The sequence below is a fragment of the Aphanomyces invadans genome, assembly GCF_000520115.1.
Source record: "Aphanomyces invadans strain NJM9701 unplaced genomic scaffold supercont1.33, whole genome shotgun sequence".
Lineage (NCBI taxonomy): Eukaryota > Oomycota > Saprolegniomycetes > Saprolegniales > Verrucalvaceae > Aphanomyces > Aphanomyces invadans.
Genome location: NW_008580178.1, coordinates 30,464 through 46,327, shown reverse-complemented (window position 1 = coordinate 46,327; position 15,864 = coordinate 30,464). Strand labels below are relative to the sequence as shown.

Below are 15,864 nucleotides of genomic sequence, written 5' to 3'. Positions count from 1 at the left end.
GTTTTCACAGCCCCTCTGATGAATCCCATCCAGGGCGTCTTGAATCCTCCTCCATGCTGCCTTGCAAAGCCAACGGCAATAGCCAATGCGTAAACATGTTGGCAATTATTCGTCGACTCCACCACGATCGATCGCTACCCAGTGGGCGTTCGAACTTTTCTTTGCGATGCCCTTAGGAAATCCAGACCCTGCAGCAACGTGTACACGTTGGAGATGTTTTGTACAAGGAAAGGTAGGTTACTGGTGCCTTCGCCCCCAAGACTGAATCCGCCGTCAAGCCAACTCCAACATACATGGGGCTCCCGATTCGAATTGTACACATGCGCCACAAACAACAGAGGCAACGGCGCGTGTACACGGCCCAGGATCGCACACAATGTATCGATAGCTATCGCACGATGAGGCATGCACTGTCATTTGCAGCGCTTTGCGCTTTCACCGCAACAGAATCGAGAAACAGTTTAGTAACGTTCGGTTTCATCTTGAATTACAAGTCACCGCCAAAAACCCCGCTGAAAGCATGGAGCAACCCAAGAAAGGGGTGGCCATGGTGTGGGTGAATGCGATCCTGCGACGCCTTGTCAAGCCTCGCATGCGCGGCGAGACATTTCGCAAATGGGCGAGCCGGAACATGGACAGCTCGACGCTGGCGACAATTCTAGACGTGTTCCAGGTCACCCTTGGGTACGCCACACACAACCCATTGTCGAGCGTCACCCTCGTTTGTGTCGGCGTGTAGAATTGGCGTCACGATGGTGTACTTTTACCAGAACTGGACGAAGTTCCAAGTTGCCATCGAGTCACCGAGCGTGAAACACGCGCAACTGGTGATTGGCGTGCTCTTCACGTTGGACTATATCATTCGTTTTGCCGCGGCCGAGAGCCGAGAAACGTTCTTCTTCAACACCATGTCCCTGGTCGACCTCGCCACGATCTTGCCCCAGTGGCTCGAGATGGTCATCTCCGAGGACTCGGACTTCAAGGCCCAAGCGAACGCCCTCAAGACCCTGCGCGGCCTCCGCTTCCTTCGGGCCTTTCGCTTGCTCGTGTTTGCCAAGACCGCCAAAGGACGACAGGCCGGCATCCTCTTCCTCACCGTCATGTCGATCATCTTTTGCTCTGCCGGTATCATCCAGGTACGGACAGCCGTCCACCTGGAACAGGTTCGGCCTCACGCTTCAACCAGGCGATCGAAGCATGCGCCAAAGTCGGCGACACCAAGTGCCAAGACATGGAAATCTACAACGCCGCGTATTTCGTCGTCATCACAATCGCCACCCTCGGGTAAGCACCAACCCACACCCTGGTCTGTGCCGCACAGACTTGACGTGCGGTGGTAGATTCGGCGACCTCGCGCCGAAGACGTCGAATGGCAAAGTGGCCGTGATCGCTTTGATCTTTTCCACGGGCATCCTCTTGCCGCTCCAGATTAGTCGATACAGCGACATCCTGAGCCGAGAGGTACGACAACCTCGCCACACACGCGCGCGCATCCTTCAAACCAGCCTCACATCATCGACGCCTCTCGCAGACCGAGTTCGACAAGTCGTTCACGGCGCGCAAGGAGAAGAACCCACACATCCTCATCTGCGGCGAAGTCAACTCGGGCGCGCTCGACTTTTTCCTGCGCCAGTTCCTCCACCCCAACAACTTCAACTGGAAGGACAAAGTCGTGATCCTGTGTCCGGGCCTGCCGTCGCACAACCTGCGGCGTATCTTGCTCAACAGCGCGTACGAGCAGCGCGTTGTGTATCTCCAGGGAAGTGCCATGCTCGACTCGGACCTGAAGCGAGCTGGCGCGGCCAACGCCCGTCTCTGTTTTGTCATGCTCAACAAACTGTCTCAAGACGGCGACCGGAACGACACGGCGTCCAACTTGCTCACGATTTCTCTTCGGCATCACACGAACGACGGTGCGGATGTCCGATTGAACAGGAATACTCCCCGCGCGGGACTTATCTCGTTGATGTAGTGCCGCTGTTTGTGCAAGTGCTCAAGACCGACAACATCCGACACATCCACATGTCTGGCGCGAGCAACATCATCTGCATCGACGAGCTCAAGCTCGGGATTCTCGCAAAGGCATGCGTGATTCCAGGACTCTGTGCCTTCCTCTGCAACATGCTGTTCACGTTCCGTCCGTACTATGTTCGCAGGTGCTGCTGCACCCTCAAGGCAACTCGAATCGCGCTGAATGCACTGTGTAGCACGCTATGGGCGTCCGAGTTCCTCATGGGCTGCGCGCACGACGTCTACGAAGCCAAGCTGCCGGACTACCTCGACGGCCTGTTGAGCTTTGCGACCTTGGCGCTGATCTTGTACCAAGAGTGCGGGATCTTGGCGTTGGCCATCACTAGTCGGAATCACCTAAACATGCGCCTCTTTCCATCCAAGACGATATTGAAAAGAACCCACCACATTTTCTTGCTTGCAACCAACCCGGACGCAGTTAACCAGGTCGAGTCGCTCGCGTTACCGACACTGCAAAAGTACGTGGTTGGGACTGTGAACGATCTTTGGTATGACGACGATGGTCAAGGTACGAAGGGCGCATTGCGAATTTCCTGAGGGTGGCTGAACGATGGCATGCCAACTCGATGGCGGGCAAACTGCGCACGACCATGCGGGGGTCTGTGGCAAGCGTGGCTCATCCGTCGATGTCAATACGGTCCGTCGAATCGTTGCGTGAATCGGCAACGGAATCCGTGCAGGATGAATTGCCCAGGCGGCGGTCGCAACTGCTAAATTCGTATCGGTCGTCGTTTGAACTGTTGGCCAAGTCAGCTGACCATAGTCCATCGACCCGCCAGGATCGAAGCTGCGTCACACGAGTGATTCCGTACAACGAAATCGACTCTGACTACATGATCGACCCGGACGACTCAATGGTCGACAAAAACGATGCCGATGACAGTCCGGGCGAGTGTCACCCTGTCGAGCCTTCGGGTGGCGCACCACCACTGCTGGAATCTGTCCAAACTGTCGAGCCGCACACGAAGCAGCTGCTGCAGAAATTTTCATCCCACTTGCTGCACGTGGATGGTGACGCTGGGGTATCAACCAGCGGCAATGTACTGTCGCCCGCCACGGCCGCCAACCATGCTGATTGCTTTACTTCGTTTCTCGATCAAGCGCTGCCATGTTCGCTGTCCGGCCACATCATTCTATGCGGCATGCCGAATGCACTGCATGACTTTATCGCGCCGCTGCGACACCAGCTCGACTTTCACGCCAACTCGACGCAATTTCTCGGCAGCACGCAGACCGGGATGACAGACACACCGATCGTCGTGATCTCGCAGATTCTCCTCACGGAAAAACAGCACGCGAGCATCGCCCACTTTCACCAAGTGTACTTTATTTGTGGGTCTCCCCTGCAAGAATCGGTGCTCCGCCAAGCGTCGGCGTACACGGCCAAGAGCATTGTCATTCTCGGGACGTGCCTGCAGTCCAAGCAGCGCATCGACGACGACCTAGGCGACGACGACGACATGGCCGCCGACACGAAAGACCAAAACATGCTCGACACGGACGCCATAACGCTCCATCGATACGTTGTCGAGTTTTGCGAGTGCAATTGTCCGAAAGGGACGCCTATGACAACCGTGATCGTCGAGTTGGTGAGTGTCTACCATCATGCTGTGCAAACCCTGCCTTGACAACATCGACCATGACCGTAGAGTCGACCGAGCAGTTTGCGTTTTCTCAAGGATGATCTCGTTCGGGCAGAGAGTCCAGCAACACTGCAAGCCGTCAAAGCCCTGACGAAGCGCGTGCTGTCCCGCGCGGATGACCCCCTCGACAACATCTGCCATCCCATCTACGCTGCAGGTTGACCAAGCTTCGTCCATCGTTTTGACAGTTCGTGTCCAGGCAAGGTGTTCATTTCCAACTCGTTGGATGCTGTCTTGGGCAGCTGCAACAAATACGGCTGCATCATCGACCTGCTCCATCTCCTTACGTTTGGCGAAGGCGCCAGCAACGAGAGCGGTCGAGTGCTCGACCAAATCGCAGTCCCCCTCGCGTACCAAGACAAGTCGTACCTGGAATGCTTTGTCCAGATGCTTGTGACGCAGGTGAGTGCTCTGTTGAGGTGTCGACGTCGCTGGGAATTGACGCGTGTGTGTTTTGTGTCCAGGATATTTTGTGTCTCGGGCTCTACCGAGCGCGATCCAAGCGGCACAGCTACGTTTACGTGAACCCGAACGAAGACGTTCGCGTGCAATACAACGACAGGTTGTTTGTGCTGCGATGACAGATTGACGTCGACTCCAGAGGCGGATGAAGACGTGTCGGAACGATCGATCCAACTCGACAACGGATCAAAGGGGCCACCGTCTCGACCCACGCTGCCACAGTGGACATCGCGCCAGTTTTGAAAAATGGTGTTTCATTCATGCCATGTACCGCAGCCCGTTGTCGCTTGTCTCGTCGAGCAGGGACACCGCTTCCTTTTCGGCCGCGCTTCGGGTCGTGGCTTCCGTACTTGGCTCCTGCCACACACACACACAGATGGAGTCGCACGACCGACGTGCGCACACTGTACCGGCGTCATTCGAAACACCACAAGCCCGAGAAAAACCACCATGAACGACAAATAGTCCATCCACCTTGCCGTCGTCACGTCCTAGAAACATCTCAACGCGTTGCCATGCCATTTGAGTAGCACGCGTACACTGTCGTCGGCTTGTCCAGACGACTGGTACGTGTCGAGGACAAAAAAGCCCAGCGGAAACGCAAGGGTGAATGCAGTGTACAGCACGCCCGGGCTCGTGTGGTTCATGACGTACCCCACGCCGTAAAACAAGCCCACTTTGCACGCCAGGAAGGCGGCGAGAAGGGCGAGCCCCATCTACGTTATATTTTTCCCGTCGGTATGCGGCAAAACAGGCGCAGCACCAGCCGCGGACATACGTACGTGGCATTTGTCCGTGCGCACTTCCGATGAGCCATTCACAAGACACTCGAGTCCTGAGATGCGCTGGTCCAAGTGCAGTGTCTAGACAGCATCCCACGTCAGCCCGAGACGGTTGCGATTTGGTAAGATTGCCGGAATGTCGAAAATGAGTGGAGCCAGCAGAAAGCCTCCGATGAACTGGTAGACGGCAACCCATGCGTTGAGGTAGTACACGTCCATGGGTTGCGGCGCTAGTGCCTGCTCCTTGTACAGCATCGAGAGGGCACCTGGAATGGCCGCGAGGAGGTAGCACAGTGAATGCCACCCCATCTCGGCTTCTTCAAAGACGTCGCTGGCCAGGCTACGACACGGATGAGGGTTCTATCGCATTCAATCTCGCGTACAGGAGAAGAAGCGGGAGGATCCCGAGCATGAGCCCACTCGTCATGAGAATGCCGCCCACGATCTGCATGCGCGAGTACTGGTAGCTGTGAAAGAGGTAACCAAACAGCATGGAGAACGGAACGGTCGCTTGAACAAATATCACGGTGAGTGCAGGCGGCGTGTTGCCCGCGGGGATGAACAGGAGCATGGCCTAGACATCAAACCGGGACTGAGACCACAGGACGAACGAAAGGATCGACTCACGTGCAACAGGTCGAGCACGGCCATTATGAAGAACTTGTACTTGGGGAACTCGTTCACTTCTTCGTCAATAAAGTCCTAGGGCCATGATTGAAGCATCAGTGTCGACGCTCAGTACGGCAGCCATCGCGTACAGTTTGCGTCGCTTTGTACCCGACGATGCAAAACATAGGTGGAATGTACAAGAATGTCGTGATCTGCGCCAGAAAGTATCGATACGATTCCATGCGGTCAACCATGAGCTTGAACGTGAACCGCTCGCCAACGTCTGCCAGCATCAGTGCCGCCACGGCCCCGACGACGACGAGAGTCTACCCAACCATGAGATGACATCACTCGTTCAACAGCCACGCGACGAACATGTACAGAGAAGAACGCATGCGGCTTGCCCGTCCATTCATCAAAGCCAAGAATCGACTTCAGCAGGTCCATGATGGCTCGTCCGATACCGACGCCGCCGCTGATGGTTGTCGATGAGGGTTCCGACACGTCTGACGTGCGAGGATCAAGCTCTATGTGCGTCAATTCCACCAATGAAATTGCAGAATCTGTATAAAGACCAATCATCACTCGTTATTCCAATCAAAATTCATTTTATCCAATCCACTTCCATATCCGCATTGTCATTTAGGCCAATCACGTGTCTAACTGTGAAGTGGCACAATACTTCAACAGATCACAATCGGAAAGTCGACCGCGGCGATGCACGACGGCCCCGCATGGACGAGTGAGTTGTCAGGAACTACAGCTCGATGGGAAGCGCCGCGCGTTGATCTCCTGCGCGGAGACGACTCACACGCGTAGGATCCGGTACAAGTGACGACGGCGATGCGTGACATTAAGCGGATTGAAGCATCACCAACACGACGCTAACGTTGTCCTGGGATCCGTTTTCAATCGCGGTACGCACGAGCAAGTCGCAGATTGCTTGGGGGGCCATTTGGTTGACGGTCTTGTGGTGTGTGACAAAGTCCACTGCTTCCTGTGGGGTGAACACTTCAAAGAGGCCATCGCACGCCAGCAGCAAAAACTCGTCCCCTGGGTGGTTGTGGCGGTGTCCTCCACTCACGACGTCGGGTGTAGTGATCACGACGGGCCGCTCGACTTTGACAAACCGATCGCCAAACGATCGCGACACGCCAAGGTATCCAAAGATATATCTGTCCTGGACAATCTGGCCGTTTGCCGCCAAGATCCGAGCGCGTTCGTCGGGATGTTGAGGGGTGTGCGCCACGCACAAGTCGATGGCGCGGCCGTAACGACTCAGAATGGCTTGGGAGTCCCCGACGTTACCCTACGATGTGGTCAACTTGGACTGTCCAGAACACTCTCGTCGCACCACAACCCACTTGTCTTTGCCAACAAGGGCAAATACTGCGCACGATCCACTGTCGTCTGCTAGATGGGAGCCCAGAAACGCATTGTCGGCGTCTCGGCACGCCAATTGGAATGCAGACTCGAGGGATTCGTGAGGAGCATCATGGAAAGACCGACGATGAGCAGCCAAGTGGTGCTTGACATGTGTATGGAGGCCATGTTGAAGAAAGTTGGCGCAATGCGTGCCGCCATGTCCGTCGAACACCGCCACGAACGCCAACGGCTCGAGCTAAGCATGATGCCAGGCGCCGTTGTTGTGATTCACGACCTGGTCGAATGCGTTCACGTACAGTTGTGGGATGGTCGAACGTAACAGCTGCGACGCGATCTTCCATGTACGATCGCTTTCCCACGTTTGTCGCGCTGGCCACGGAAATGAAAAGTCTATAGAAGCAGGTTAGGTTCGGACGTCATGGCAAGATTCGACTTGTCGAGGGTGACAGAATCAAGGACATCGCTGGTAGCGGCGGGACTGCGGTTCCACTTGGAGATGGAATGCGACGGTGCCAATGGTTGTGTGGATGACGCTGGTGTGGTGGTCGGGGGAGTTGAAGTATACAACCGTGCTTGAGACGCGCGCTTTCGGCTGGCATTGTTCCGAGCCTCGATGCGATCTCGCATGGCTTGAGCTGTATCACCCTAATTCACCCAGCGGTGTTAGACTAGCGACAGTTGTGCAAAGGCCTCACAGAAGCGGGCGGCGGGGACCCTTCCATGGCGGCTGTGTTGGAGGAAGCAGACAGAGCTGCCGCCAGCGCGACTGTGCATAGAGGGAGTGTCGAGAGCGTCTACATAGTCTGTGAGACATCCTTCTACTCGGAGAACTTGGCCGACGGGAACTAACCACCTCCACCGCTTGGACACTTCCCGACGTCCGCCGCCGAACATTGCTCTTAACACAAAAATTTCTGTGCATACAAACTGGCGTTATCCGTATCTCCCACGCCAAATAATTGCTCACTTGTAGTGCACACTACGTCATGACTCCAACCCCCCCCCCCTCCAAAGCACAGGACACTCCCAAAGCTGCCGACCCGACGAGAGATGACTTCTGCGTTGGTGTTGCCGACTTGATCATGGGCTGTGAATCACAACTGATGCCACGGGCGGCAATAGCATATCGTAGCGTCCCCCCCGTCCGGCACTTCCGCCCCAGGACGTAGGCCCAGAGAGTAATGCTGAAGAACTCCCCTTTGCGCCGAAGCATTTTCAGTCGTTGTCCCCAGGCATCTCCTACGGACCGGTTTGTTTGTTCCAGTTCCGTCCACCCCGACGCGGCCCCGCGAATTGTCCGAAAGTTCCGAATGGGAGTGTATGTATTGTGGTGAATGATGGGCAATGCCGCACCAAGCACTTGTGCCACTTGACGATCATGTCGTGGCCGGCGTTTGAACAGGCTGCGGGAAGCGGCAATGCAGCCGCCGCTGCAGAACTTCTCGGCAACATTTACACAGCTGGAGGTCGAAATGCATTCGGCACGTGCAGGCAAGCCCTGCTGAGCTACCTGAAGCAGCAAGAGAATGCCCCGATCGAGCTCATGTGGGCCATGGTGGCCCATGTGTGGAACGACCCAGCGTCACCGACAGCATATCTGCTTCTCATGACGCTCGAAGAAGTCGGCAAAGCCATGTCCGTCGTTCCAGCTTTAACGGTTCGAAGTCGATTTCGAGAGAAAGTTCTTGCCGTGATGGAGCAGGATGTGGGGACGTCAAAGGTCGTGGTGAGGCATCCACCAACACACACCTGTCAGCACATGACCGCTCGTTCACGTATCCTTAGGATGCAAAAGTCGTCGTGAAAACAATCGTCCTTTGCCGGCTCAACGACATTGACCAAACAATGGTGGTGCGCTACGCGAGAGGGCTTGTCCAAGACAAGGACATGCTGGTGGCACTCGTGCAGCTCGTGCATGCCTTTCCAAACAGCGCGTGGCCCGTTGACGAGTACTTGGTTCAAATCACAGCATTCAACAGCTGGCCCATGGCCGAGCGCCTGATTGCGTCACTGTCGACCAACGACCCGAACGTTGTCGTGAGTACGTCGAGGGTCTCGTCCACGCAACTGGGCGTTGGCATTCTCGCCAACTCATGCGAAGACGATAGATGCCCAGCACACGTTGATTACGCTGGCTGTGCAAAAAGGAGACCTCAAACGCGTAAGTATGCCAGCGAGTGGAATGAGCGCTGGACGACTTCTTTAGGCACATAAATGGGTGCACCAATACAGCATGCAAACCGCATTCCCTGAAGTCGGTACGTTCTGCATTCATCGTGGTCTCTTCGCGCTAAAGCCGCCTTGACAGAAAACATCTTGCAGCAAGAAGCGCTGGACAAGTTGTGTGGCCAGCAAAAGTGGTCGATCGCCGTCAAATTTGTCGGGGCCAACACGATATTGCAAGTTCGTTGGAGTGTCTCTTCAGCCACCGAGATGAGAGCGGTGTCTGATTTGTGAAGACGTACCCTGATGAATGAATCACCACGTAGATGCGACTCTTCCATGCGCTCGTTGCCGCGGGTCAAGTCGGCCTTGCCAACCATGTCCACGACAGGTTCGTGCGAAACATGGTTTTGACATCACATGGGGTGGTGCTTCACGCCGACCACAGGTTTTCGTTGACTTCGGTGCCCAAGGCGACAACGATGCCCAGTGCTCGTTCCAGCGACGTAAGCTAGTCCTGCTACACCCACTGCCCCCTCGACTTGCTCACTAGGAAGACACCGAGGGTAGCGCCGGTCAACCTCTGGCGTTGCCACAAGATGTTGCTATTGTACTGTGCGATACAGTGAACGCCATGGAATCATTCGAGCGAGCTGTTCTCGGTTCGTCGTGCCATGTAGATCGAATCCAATGCCGTCCATAACGGCGCAAGTAGAGTGCCTCGCATGCCAAGACAACGAGTGCTGGCTCGGAGTGGACGTTGAGTGGAAACCAGTCTTTTCCAAGACAGACCAGCCACTCGCGAGTGTATTGCAGTTGGCAGTTGGACACCAAGTGTTCATCGTGGACTTGATTGCGTTGGAGGTACTCATGAGTTGTGGCGGAACTCATTTCACCTGGAATGGTAGGAGGCATCGGCGGCGTTTGAAATGCTCGACCGAGTGTTGCAGCACCCCGACGTGATCAAAGTTGGGTTTGGATTTTCCCATGACCTGCAAGGTGACCCACGCCACGTCGTCGTCTCTCTCTGACAGATTCGTCCTGGGTGTAGTATTGCGCCAGACATTTCCAGACAAAGGCAGGTGCTTCCACTACGTGTCGAGCTTCATTGAGGTAGAAGGATGTCGTCGGTCGGACGCGGTGTGATGTACAGGCTCGCACGCGTAGCTGACCCAAATCCTCCACAACTTGTACCCGACGACCCACCTAGGACGAGCGGGACTCAGTAGTGCGACGCAATTTGTTCTTGGGGCCTGTCTGGACAAGGTGCGAGCCGCTGGCGACCATTCGTGGCCAAGCCATGCTCCATCTTATGGCGTAACGACAGGAACAACAGCTCTCGGACTGGACGGCTCGACCGCTTTCAACAGCACAACTGCGGTATGGTGGAATTGTCTCTATTCGGGTCGTTCTTGGGTGCTTGTGTGTGCATGACCGAAGCCCCTGCAGATATGCTGCGACGGATGCATGGTGTCTATTACGCATACTGTCTCAATTGCGCAGCTGCCACCCCGCAATGGACCTCAACAAACAAGACCTGCACCACTGCGAACCGAACGAAGCCAGCCATAACGGCATGTCGGCTCGTGTTGTCGAACGGCGCCACGATCACTTTACCCGCCATGAGGTGTCTACCAAAGTCGTTGCGACCACATTGTCCCATGCGGCACGTAGGCCAAAGAAGACGTCGTCGTGCGATTCATGGCAAGGCAGTGTGCGGACGTCCTAGCTGAGTGTCGATTGCAACCACTCGAGTACCAGGTGCCTCCGAACGCAATAGTGGCCAACACGTTGTGCCTATTCACTAATGGTACACGAAAGCAAGAAAATGGATGTGCTCATGCTTCGCCGACTACCTTTAGACATCGAGCCCCATGTTGTCGTGCTGCCGCAGTCAGAAAAAGTCGACTTGGCGGTGTTTGCCATTGCCAACGGGTGTCCGCGGCGTCGGGTTCGCTTGGCGACAGCACAAGAATGCGTGCAAAGGTTTGGTTTTGTGCCAGGGAGTGTCCCCCCCATCGCGCACGCCGATTCCTCGACAACAATTTGGATGGACCAGTACGTCCAACTCGCTTCTGTGTTCAAAGTGCTTGTAGACTGCTGCTTGTCTTGACGGTAATGTTGTTCTCTGCAGGTCGGTGATGTCGTCGCCGGCGCCGGTGGTGACGGGAGGTGGTTTGCATCACGTGCTCGAGTGTAACAATGGCGCTGGTCTCCATGCGCTATGTGGTGGAGATGCTCGTGTCAAAGTCGAAAAGTTGTGCAAACGCCACCTCGACAACAAGACGCTCCAAACGCCCACTGACACACTTCGCTTCTTGTCCGACGCGCATTTGGGTCGAGTTACCAAGTGGTTGCGCATGCGAGGGGTCGACATTGCGTTGTTCGACGACCAAGGCAGAGACCGCACGAAATTCATAGACCAAGTGCGAACGCTGGCGACGCATACACCCACGACTTAGGACTCGTTTGACGGTCTTCATAGGCTGCAGCGGAGAAGCGCATCATGCTGACAACGGATCGGAAACTCGGCCAACGACGGATTGCCGTTGTGTGTTTTGTCGTCTCGTCCGACGACCCTCGCCAGCAATTTCACGAGGTCCGATGCTTCGACCTCTGTTGTCCCTCCTGACCGTCGTCATGTCTAGGTTCTGACGCACTTTGGCCTGTCCGCGGCAGGAACTGTCGTCCCGCGGTATGATGCGCCACCCATCCGACCGACAACATATAGATACACTTACGAACCGCTCACAGTCGATTTGTCCATCCCAGATGTTCGCGTTGCAACGGCGACGGATTTCGCATGCTCACGAGCGAGGAAGTTCAAGAAGCTGCCATGCGCCAGACCATTGCGCAGGAAACCCTCAACACCGTGTCGGAATTCTGGCAGTGCCTCGCGTGCAAAAAGATCTTCTGGACCGCGTGGAAACGATTCCAAACCATGCGTTTTCAAGATGCCCTCGATTCGACGACAGTCTGCGATCAACCATCCGCTGCAGCGATCGACGAAGCGTAGACAAGGGTCATGGTCTTCCATTAGAATTCCTGTTGTACAACACAAACGTTGTCCGGCACACGTGCTTCGTCCTGAGTGACTCTCGCCTGTCCTGGAAGTACATACGAATCAAAGTGCCCCAAGGGGTTTCAACCTCTTAAGTCATCAAGAGACCGCCAAGTCGCCAACGTGTCGCTTCCAATGTCGAACGTGCATGGCTAAATGAACGGCTAGAATGTCGGCAGCTGCTTTGTGCTCGTGGTTGCTACAAGTCAAGGTCTTCACTTGGTTCTGTAGCTCGGCGCTTGAATCTTTCAGGGATACTGCCAACGCCTGCAGGATAAATATCAACTTTGAACAAACCAACACCCCAATTCTTGAAAGCCTGATCTCTGCTGAAGGCAGTACCGTTTGGTTCGAGAATGCTTCCGTCGTTGCCGCGACGCGATCGGTCCTCTTGGACTCTGTGCTGATGCACTTGGTCTTGCACTCGTCCCGATCGAGTTGCAATCGAATTGCGTCTCTGCACTTGCCACGATGAGAACGGTTCACTTCGCGACAACACCTACCTTTGGGCTTTTACAGTCGTCAATTCATGCATGTGACTTTGCTGCATTGTATCCGCGGCCGCTAGAGCTTTTTGCAGCTCATTCTTGAAATGGATGGTCGTCGTTCGCTCTTGGTCCAACGCATCCTCGAGCCACTCAATTGTGCGGTTCAACTCGATCGTTTCCGCCTGTAGTTGCTCGATGCGCTGGGATTGAGCGTTGTACCGTTCACTCCACTCTGTGTTCAGCAAGTCAAAAGCTTGTCGTTGGTGGTCGAGGTCCGACTGCAGCGACAAAACAACATGGCGCGTGTCACCTGCATTGTCAATGATGCGCCTTCCTTGAGCTTCGAGTTGTGCCTTGAGCTCGTCCCGTTCTACTTCCAGTGCATCGGTTGTAGCTTGGTGTAACATTTCCTCTTGGCGCAACGATGCCAGGGAGCTTGTCAAGTCCGAGTTGGCTCGTTCCAGCGTTGCATTGTGGGCTTCCAAGGCCAGGACTTTGCATTTCCTGTCCGCAAGCTAGCAGGCAAACGTGGTGTTACAGCGCATTCGTCGTGGAATCGTAGCGTTCACGCAAAGGGTTGAGATGTCTGTGAACGTCGGTAAGCTTGACGAACCTCACGTTCCATTGCTTCGATCGTTCGGGCGGCGTCTTTTGAAAGGGTGACCTTCAGTTCATTGAGTTGTCGTTGCGAGTCCGCGAGAGACGTATACGTATCAGCTAGTTCCTCCAGCGTGGTTTTGAACATGGCGGCCTGGACACCGCATCGTTGGACCTGACAAGCATGGGAAGAGCGTACGTGTCGTCGAGTGGATGTTCCGGTTGCATGTTCGAGGACGAGCCGCTTGAGTTCGACGACAGGGGCTGGGACCCCCAACTTGTCCCGAAACACCCCCAGAATAAAGTCCAAGTTGAGCATGACACTCGGGTTGTCACGAGCCTTCTTGACGAATGGTGTTTTCAGACGGCATGGCTTCATTTCGTCGCGCAGATTGTCGCGCTCGACCTGTAGGCGGTTGGCCATTGCAATCGATGTCGCAGCTTCGTCCATCGCGATGTCCCTTTCCAAACATGCCAGACGCACCAATTCGAGTGCGTCGACGACGTTGTGCTTGGGAGGATGGAGCAGCATTGCCGTGGCCTTGTCCAGCGGACGTGGCTGCGCCATTGTAACCGAATGTGAAACTTCCCCTGCTCCTGCCTCCCGCTCGACCGTCCACGAATTGCGGGACGACAATCACCACACCACCCTGGCCGTCTTTGCCACCGCGCCACTTGCAAAATGGGACCCTGAACGGTCATGTTCAAAGAGCTTCCATGAGCAATTCGTTGTTTAGCCTTTCTACAGGAGCCACAAGTTGGCCCAACGCCTCCACTTCGTTCGCCACATCGTGCGCGCTCGAGCGCATAGTCTACCAGGATTCTCTTCGTGCCAAGGTCGTGCCCGTTACGACCACTCTCTCTCTCTCTCTCTTGCAGGGAACTACGCTGACTTTGGTGTAATCCCTTGGATTCGGGACAGGTCGAGAGGTTGACAGGACCGTCTCGCTCTGGACAGCAGCAAAAGCATCGATTGTACCTCACACGAATGGAAATTACAGATAAGAGCGACAGAAGAGAATGTTCCTCGGCCGCAGCGATGTTTGGGTGAGCTACAGGTCAACGTCTGCTGGTCGCTCCTTCGTCTCCATGCTCAGAATCTACATACACAGGCGGCATCCATTCCAGTCTCACCAATCGAGGTGTTTACAGCGGACGTACTTGAAGAATCAACGACCTGAACGTGGCAGACGTGCCCTCGAATGTCCCTTTGGCCATGGCGGACGTCATGCCACAGGGGACCTTGTGACGGGCGGGCCTTACTCGACACCAGCTCCACCACAGTCAGTTCTATGCAGTCGTGGATCACAATTGCCACGGATACATCAAGATAACGCGTGGTTCTTGTGGCCGTACTAGCAAAAAGATATCGGCGAGGAGTGCCGCGCCGTCGAATGGAGCAGCTCTGGCGCCATGTACTCGCTGTCACCTTCGTTCAAGTCGTCGCTGGTAGCATTACCCGACGATGCATCAAGCTGCGCAAGCCCGAGGTCGCCAATTTACATGACGGATTTCGTGACGAGTAAGTTGGCAGCCCATCATAGCTATATAGACAAACAGGGCCCTACGACAAGACGGCAAGTGGGAATGACGTCGACGATGAATCCAGTGAACCTACCGAAGCAACATCGTGCAGGATTCACCAGCACAACGTCTCCTGCAACAACGATCGATCTGTCAAGCTTTTCAACGTCCCGAGGAGGCACAGTTCTGTTTGCATGTAGAGAGATGTCTAACAAAGCCGTCGCAAAACCGGGTGCAGCGCGCGTGTTCGAGGAAGAGGACGGAAGCAGTCATAGAACCCGATGACACGCAGCCGTAGATCCCGATGCAGCAGGTCGATGCGTTTCCATGGATAGCAGCTAGCTACCTACTCCGGCACCGATCTCACCGGCCGCGCAGTTTGAGCTCGGACTTTTTAATAGCGAAGCGGACGCCGTCGCCGTCAGTTACTTGGGAATCAAAGGATGCTGACGAGGGATTTGTGACGATGCAATCGATTCAGGGTTGGCACGACCGACGCGGCGCGGTGTAGCGCTGCGCCAAGCCGACGTTTCATCCATCGAGTAGTTCGAACCGGGGAGGTGGGGCATGTCATACGAGGCGCTTGTACACGTATGCTGTCCTCGCCTGACCTGCAACAGAAACACGACTATCCCCGGTGCAGTCGTCCATGGTTGCGCACAGGAAAGCGTTCGACCAATCGATACTGCTTGTTGTTTAAATCTGTCTTAGCAGGATTGCTTACTGTCGCATCCTGCAACTCGTCGCTGACAGCCTCGTCGAACTGCGCCGACATATTTACCCGAAGGCAAGGTGACTGCGGGGGGGGCATGCTTCGGACGGGCCATTCCTACCAGATGCGCTAGATGTGGCAAGGCGTACAGGTAACAGGTAGGATGGGAAGTGGCTCTTCGTGGTGAGCTTGCCTGGCGGGGACGCTAGCTGATATCAAACTCCCAGAATTTTCTACCTTACAGTCAATCAAAACGGGCCATGCTAATCCAAACTTCGACAACATTCATGCGATGGAGATGTGACGGACGCAGGAAGAGAGGTTGTCTCGACGATGCACAAGGAGACCAGCTAGTACTGCTCATTTCAATTCCTGTGTCATGACGTGCAGCCGACGACTTCAGCGA

At 55.2% G+C, this 15,864-nt stretch overlaps 5 protein-coding genes across 11 annotated transcripts; 2 read left to right on the top strand and 3 right to left on the bottom strand.

Annotated features, from left to right (window-relative positions):
* The first annotated feature begins 501 nt into the window (after window positions 1-501).
* H310_11640 (hypothetical protein) lies at window positions 502-4,410 on the top strand. The gene is made up of 11 exons (XM_008878375.1): window positions 502-684; window positions 740-1,136; window positions 1,187-1,284; window positions 1,341-1,461; window positions 1,532-1,913; window positions 1,973-2,156; window positions 2,208-2,489; window positions 2,540-3,620; window positions 3,681-3,831; window positions 3,874-4,076; window positions 4,139-4,410. The coding sequence occupies exons 1-11, from the start codon at window positions 521-523 to the stop codon at window positions 4,253-4,255; spliced, it is 3,180 nt and encodes a 1,059-aa protein (XP_008876597.1). The 5' UTR covers window positions 502-520; the 3' UTR covers window positions 4,256-4,410.
* On the bottom strand, window positions 4,384-6,045 carry H310_11639 (hypothetical protein). Its single transcript, XM_008878374.1, has 9 exons — window positions 5,903-6,045; window positions 5,677-5,853; window positions 5,546-5,620; window positions 5,302-5,492; window positions 5,051-5,258; window positions 4,919-4,999; window positions 4,676-4,852; window positions 4,547-4,627; window positions 4,384-4,493 (listed from the first exon to the last, which is right to left on the bottom strand). The coding sequence occupies exons 1-9, from the start codon at window positions 5,972-5,974 to the stop codon at window positions 4,395-4,397; spliced, it is 1,161 nt and encodes a 386-aa protein (XP_008876596.1). The 5' UTR covers window positions 5,975-6,045; the 3' UTR covers window positions 4,384-4,394.
* A 303-nt stretch (window positions 6,046-6,348) lies between these two features.
* H310_11638 (hypothetical protein) lies at window positions 6,349-7,810 on the bottom strand. 3 transcript variants are annotated; one of them, XM_008878373.1, is made up of 6 exons: window positions 7,764-7,810; window positions 7,609-7,707; window positions 7,347-7,558; window positions 7,210-7,303; window positions 6,882-7,148; window positions 6,349-6,836 (listed from the first exon to the last, which is right to left on the bottom strand). In XM_008878373.1, exons 2-6 carry the CDS (start codon window positions 7,633-7,635, stop codon window positions 6,381-6,383), a joined length of 1,056 nt encoding a protein of 351 aa, XP_008876595.1. In that variant the 5' UTR covers window positions 7,636-7,707; window positions 7,764-7,810; the 3' UTR covers window positions 6,349-6,380. The 3 variants fall into 3 exon arrangements, with proteins under 3 accessions (XP_008876595.1, XP_008876593.1, XP_008876594.1); XM_008878371.1 differs by having other exon boundaries at window positions 6,885-7,148; XM_008878372.1 differs by having other exon boundaries at window positions 7,210-7,558.
* A 440-nt stretch (window positions 7,811-8,250) lies between these two features.
* Window positions 8,251-12,437, top strand: H310_11637 (hypothetical protein). 5 transcript variants are annotated; one of them, XM_008878370.1, is made up of 20 exons: window positions 8,251-8,639; window positions 8,699-8,954; window positions 9,022-9,074; window positions 9,120-9,171; window positions 9,222-9,316; window positions 9,403-9,467; window positions 9,525-9,582; window positions 9,630-9,738; window positions 9,792-9,940; window positions 9,985-10,075; window positions 10,128-10,154; window positions 10,287-10,342; window positions 10,404-10,456; window positions 10,526-10,703; window positions 10,751-10,886; window positions 10,939-11,134; window positions 11,211-11,502; window positions 11,562-11,675; window positions 11,725-11,771; window positions 11,849-12,437. In XM_008878370.1, exons 1-20 carry the CDS (start codon window positions 8,292-8,294, stop codon window positions 12,090-12,092), a joined length of 2,619 nt encoding a protein of 872 aa, XP_008876592.1. In that variant the 5' UTR covers window positions 8,251-8,291; the 3' UTR covers window positions 12,093-12,437. The 5 variants fall into 5 exon arrangements, with proteins under 5 accessions (XP_008876592.1, XP_008876590.1, XP_008876589.1 ...); XM_008878368.1 differs by having other exon boundaries at window positions 10,128-10,189; window positions 10,244-10,342; window positions 10,580-10,703; XM_008878367.1 differs by having other exon boundaries at window positions 10,128-10,189; window positions 10,244-10,342; window positions 10,580-10,703; window positions 11,831-12,437.
* Window positions 12,237-13,790, bottom strand: H310_11636 (hypothetical protein; the record flags this gene model as incomplete). Its single annotated transcript, XM_008878365.1, has 5 exons — window positions 12,237-12,404; window positions 12,480-12,594; window positions 12,641-13,140; window positions 13,239-13,376; window positions 13,422-13,790. 5 exons carry the CDS (start codon window positions 13,788-13,790, stop codon window positions 12,237-12,239), a joined length of 1,290 nt encoding a protein of 429 aa, XP_008876587.1.
* Window positions 13,791-15,864: the final 2,074 nt, after the last annotated feature.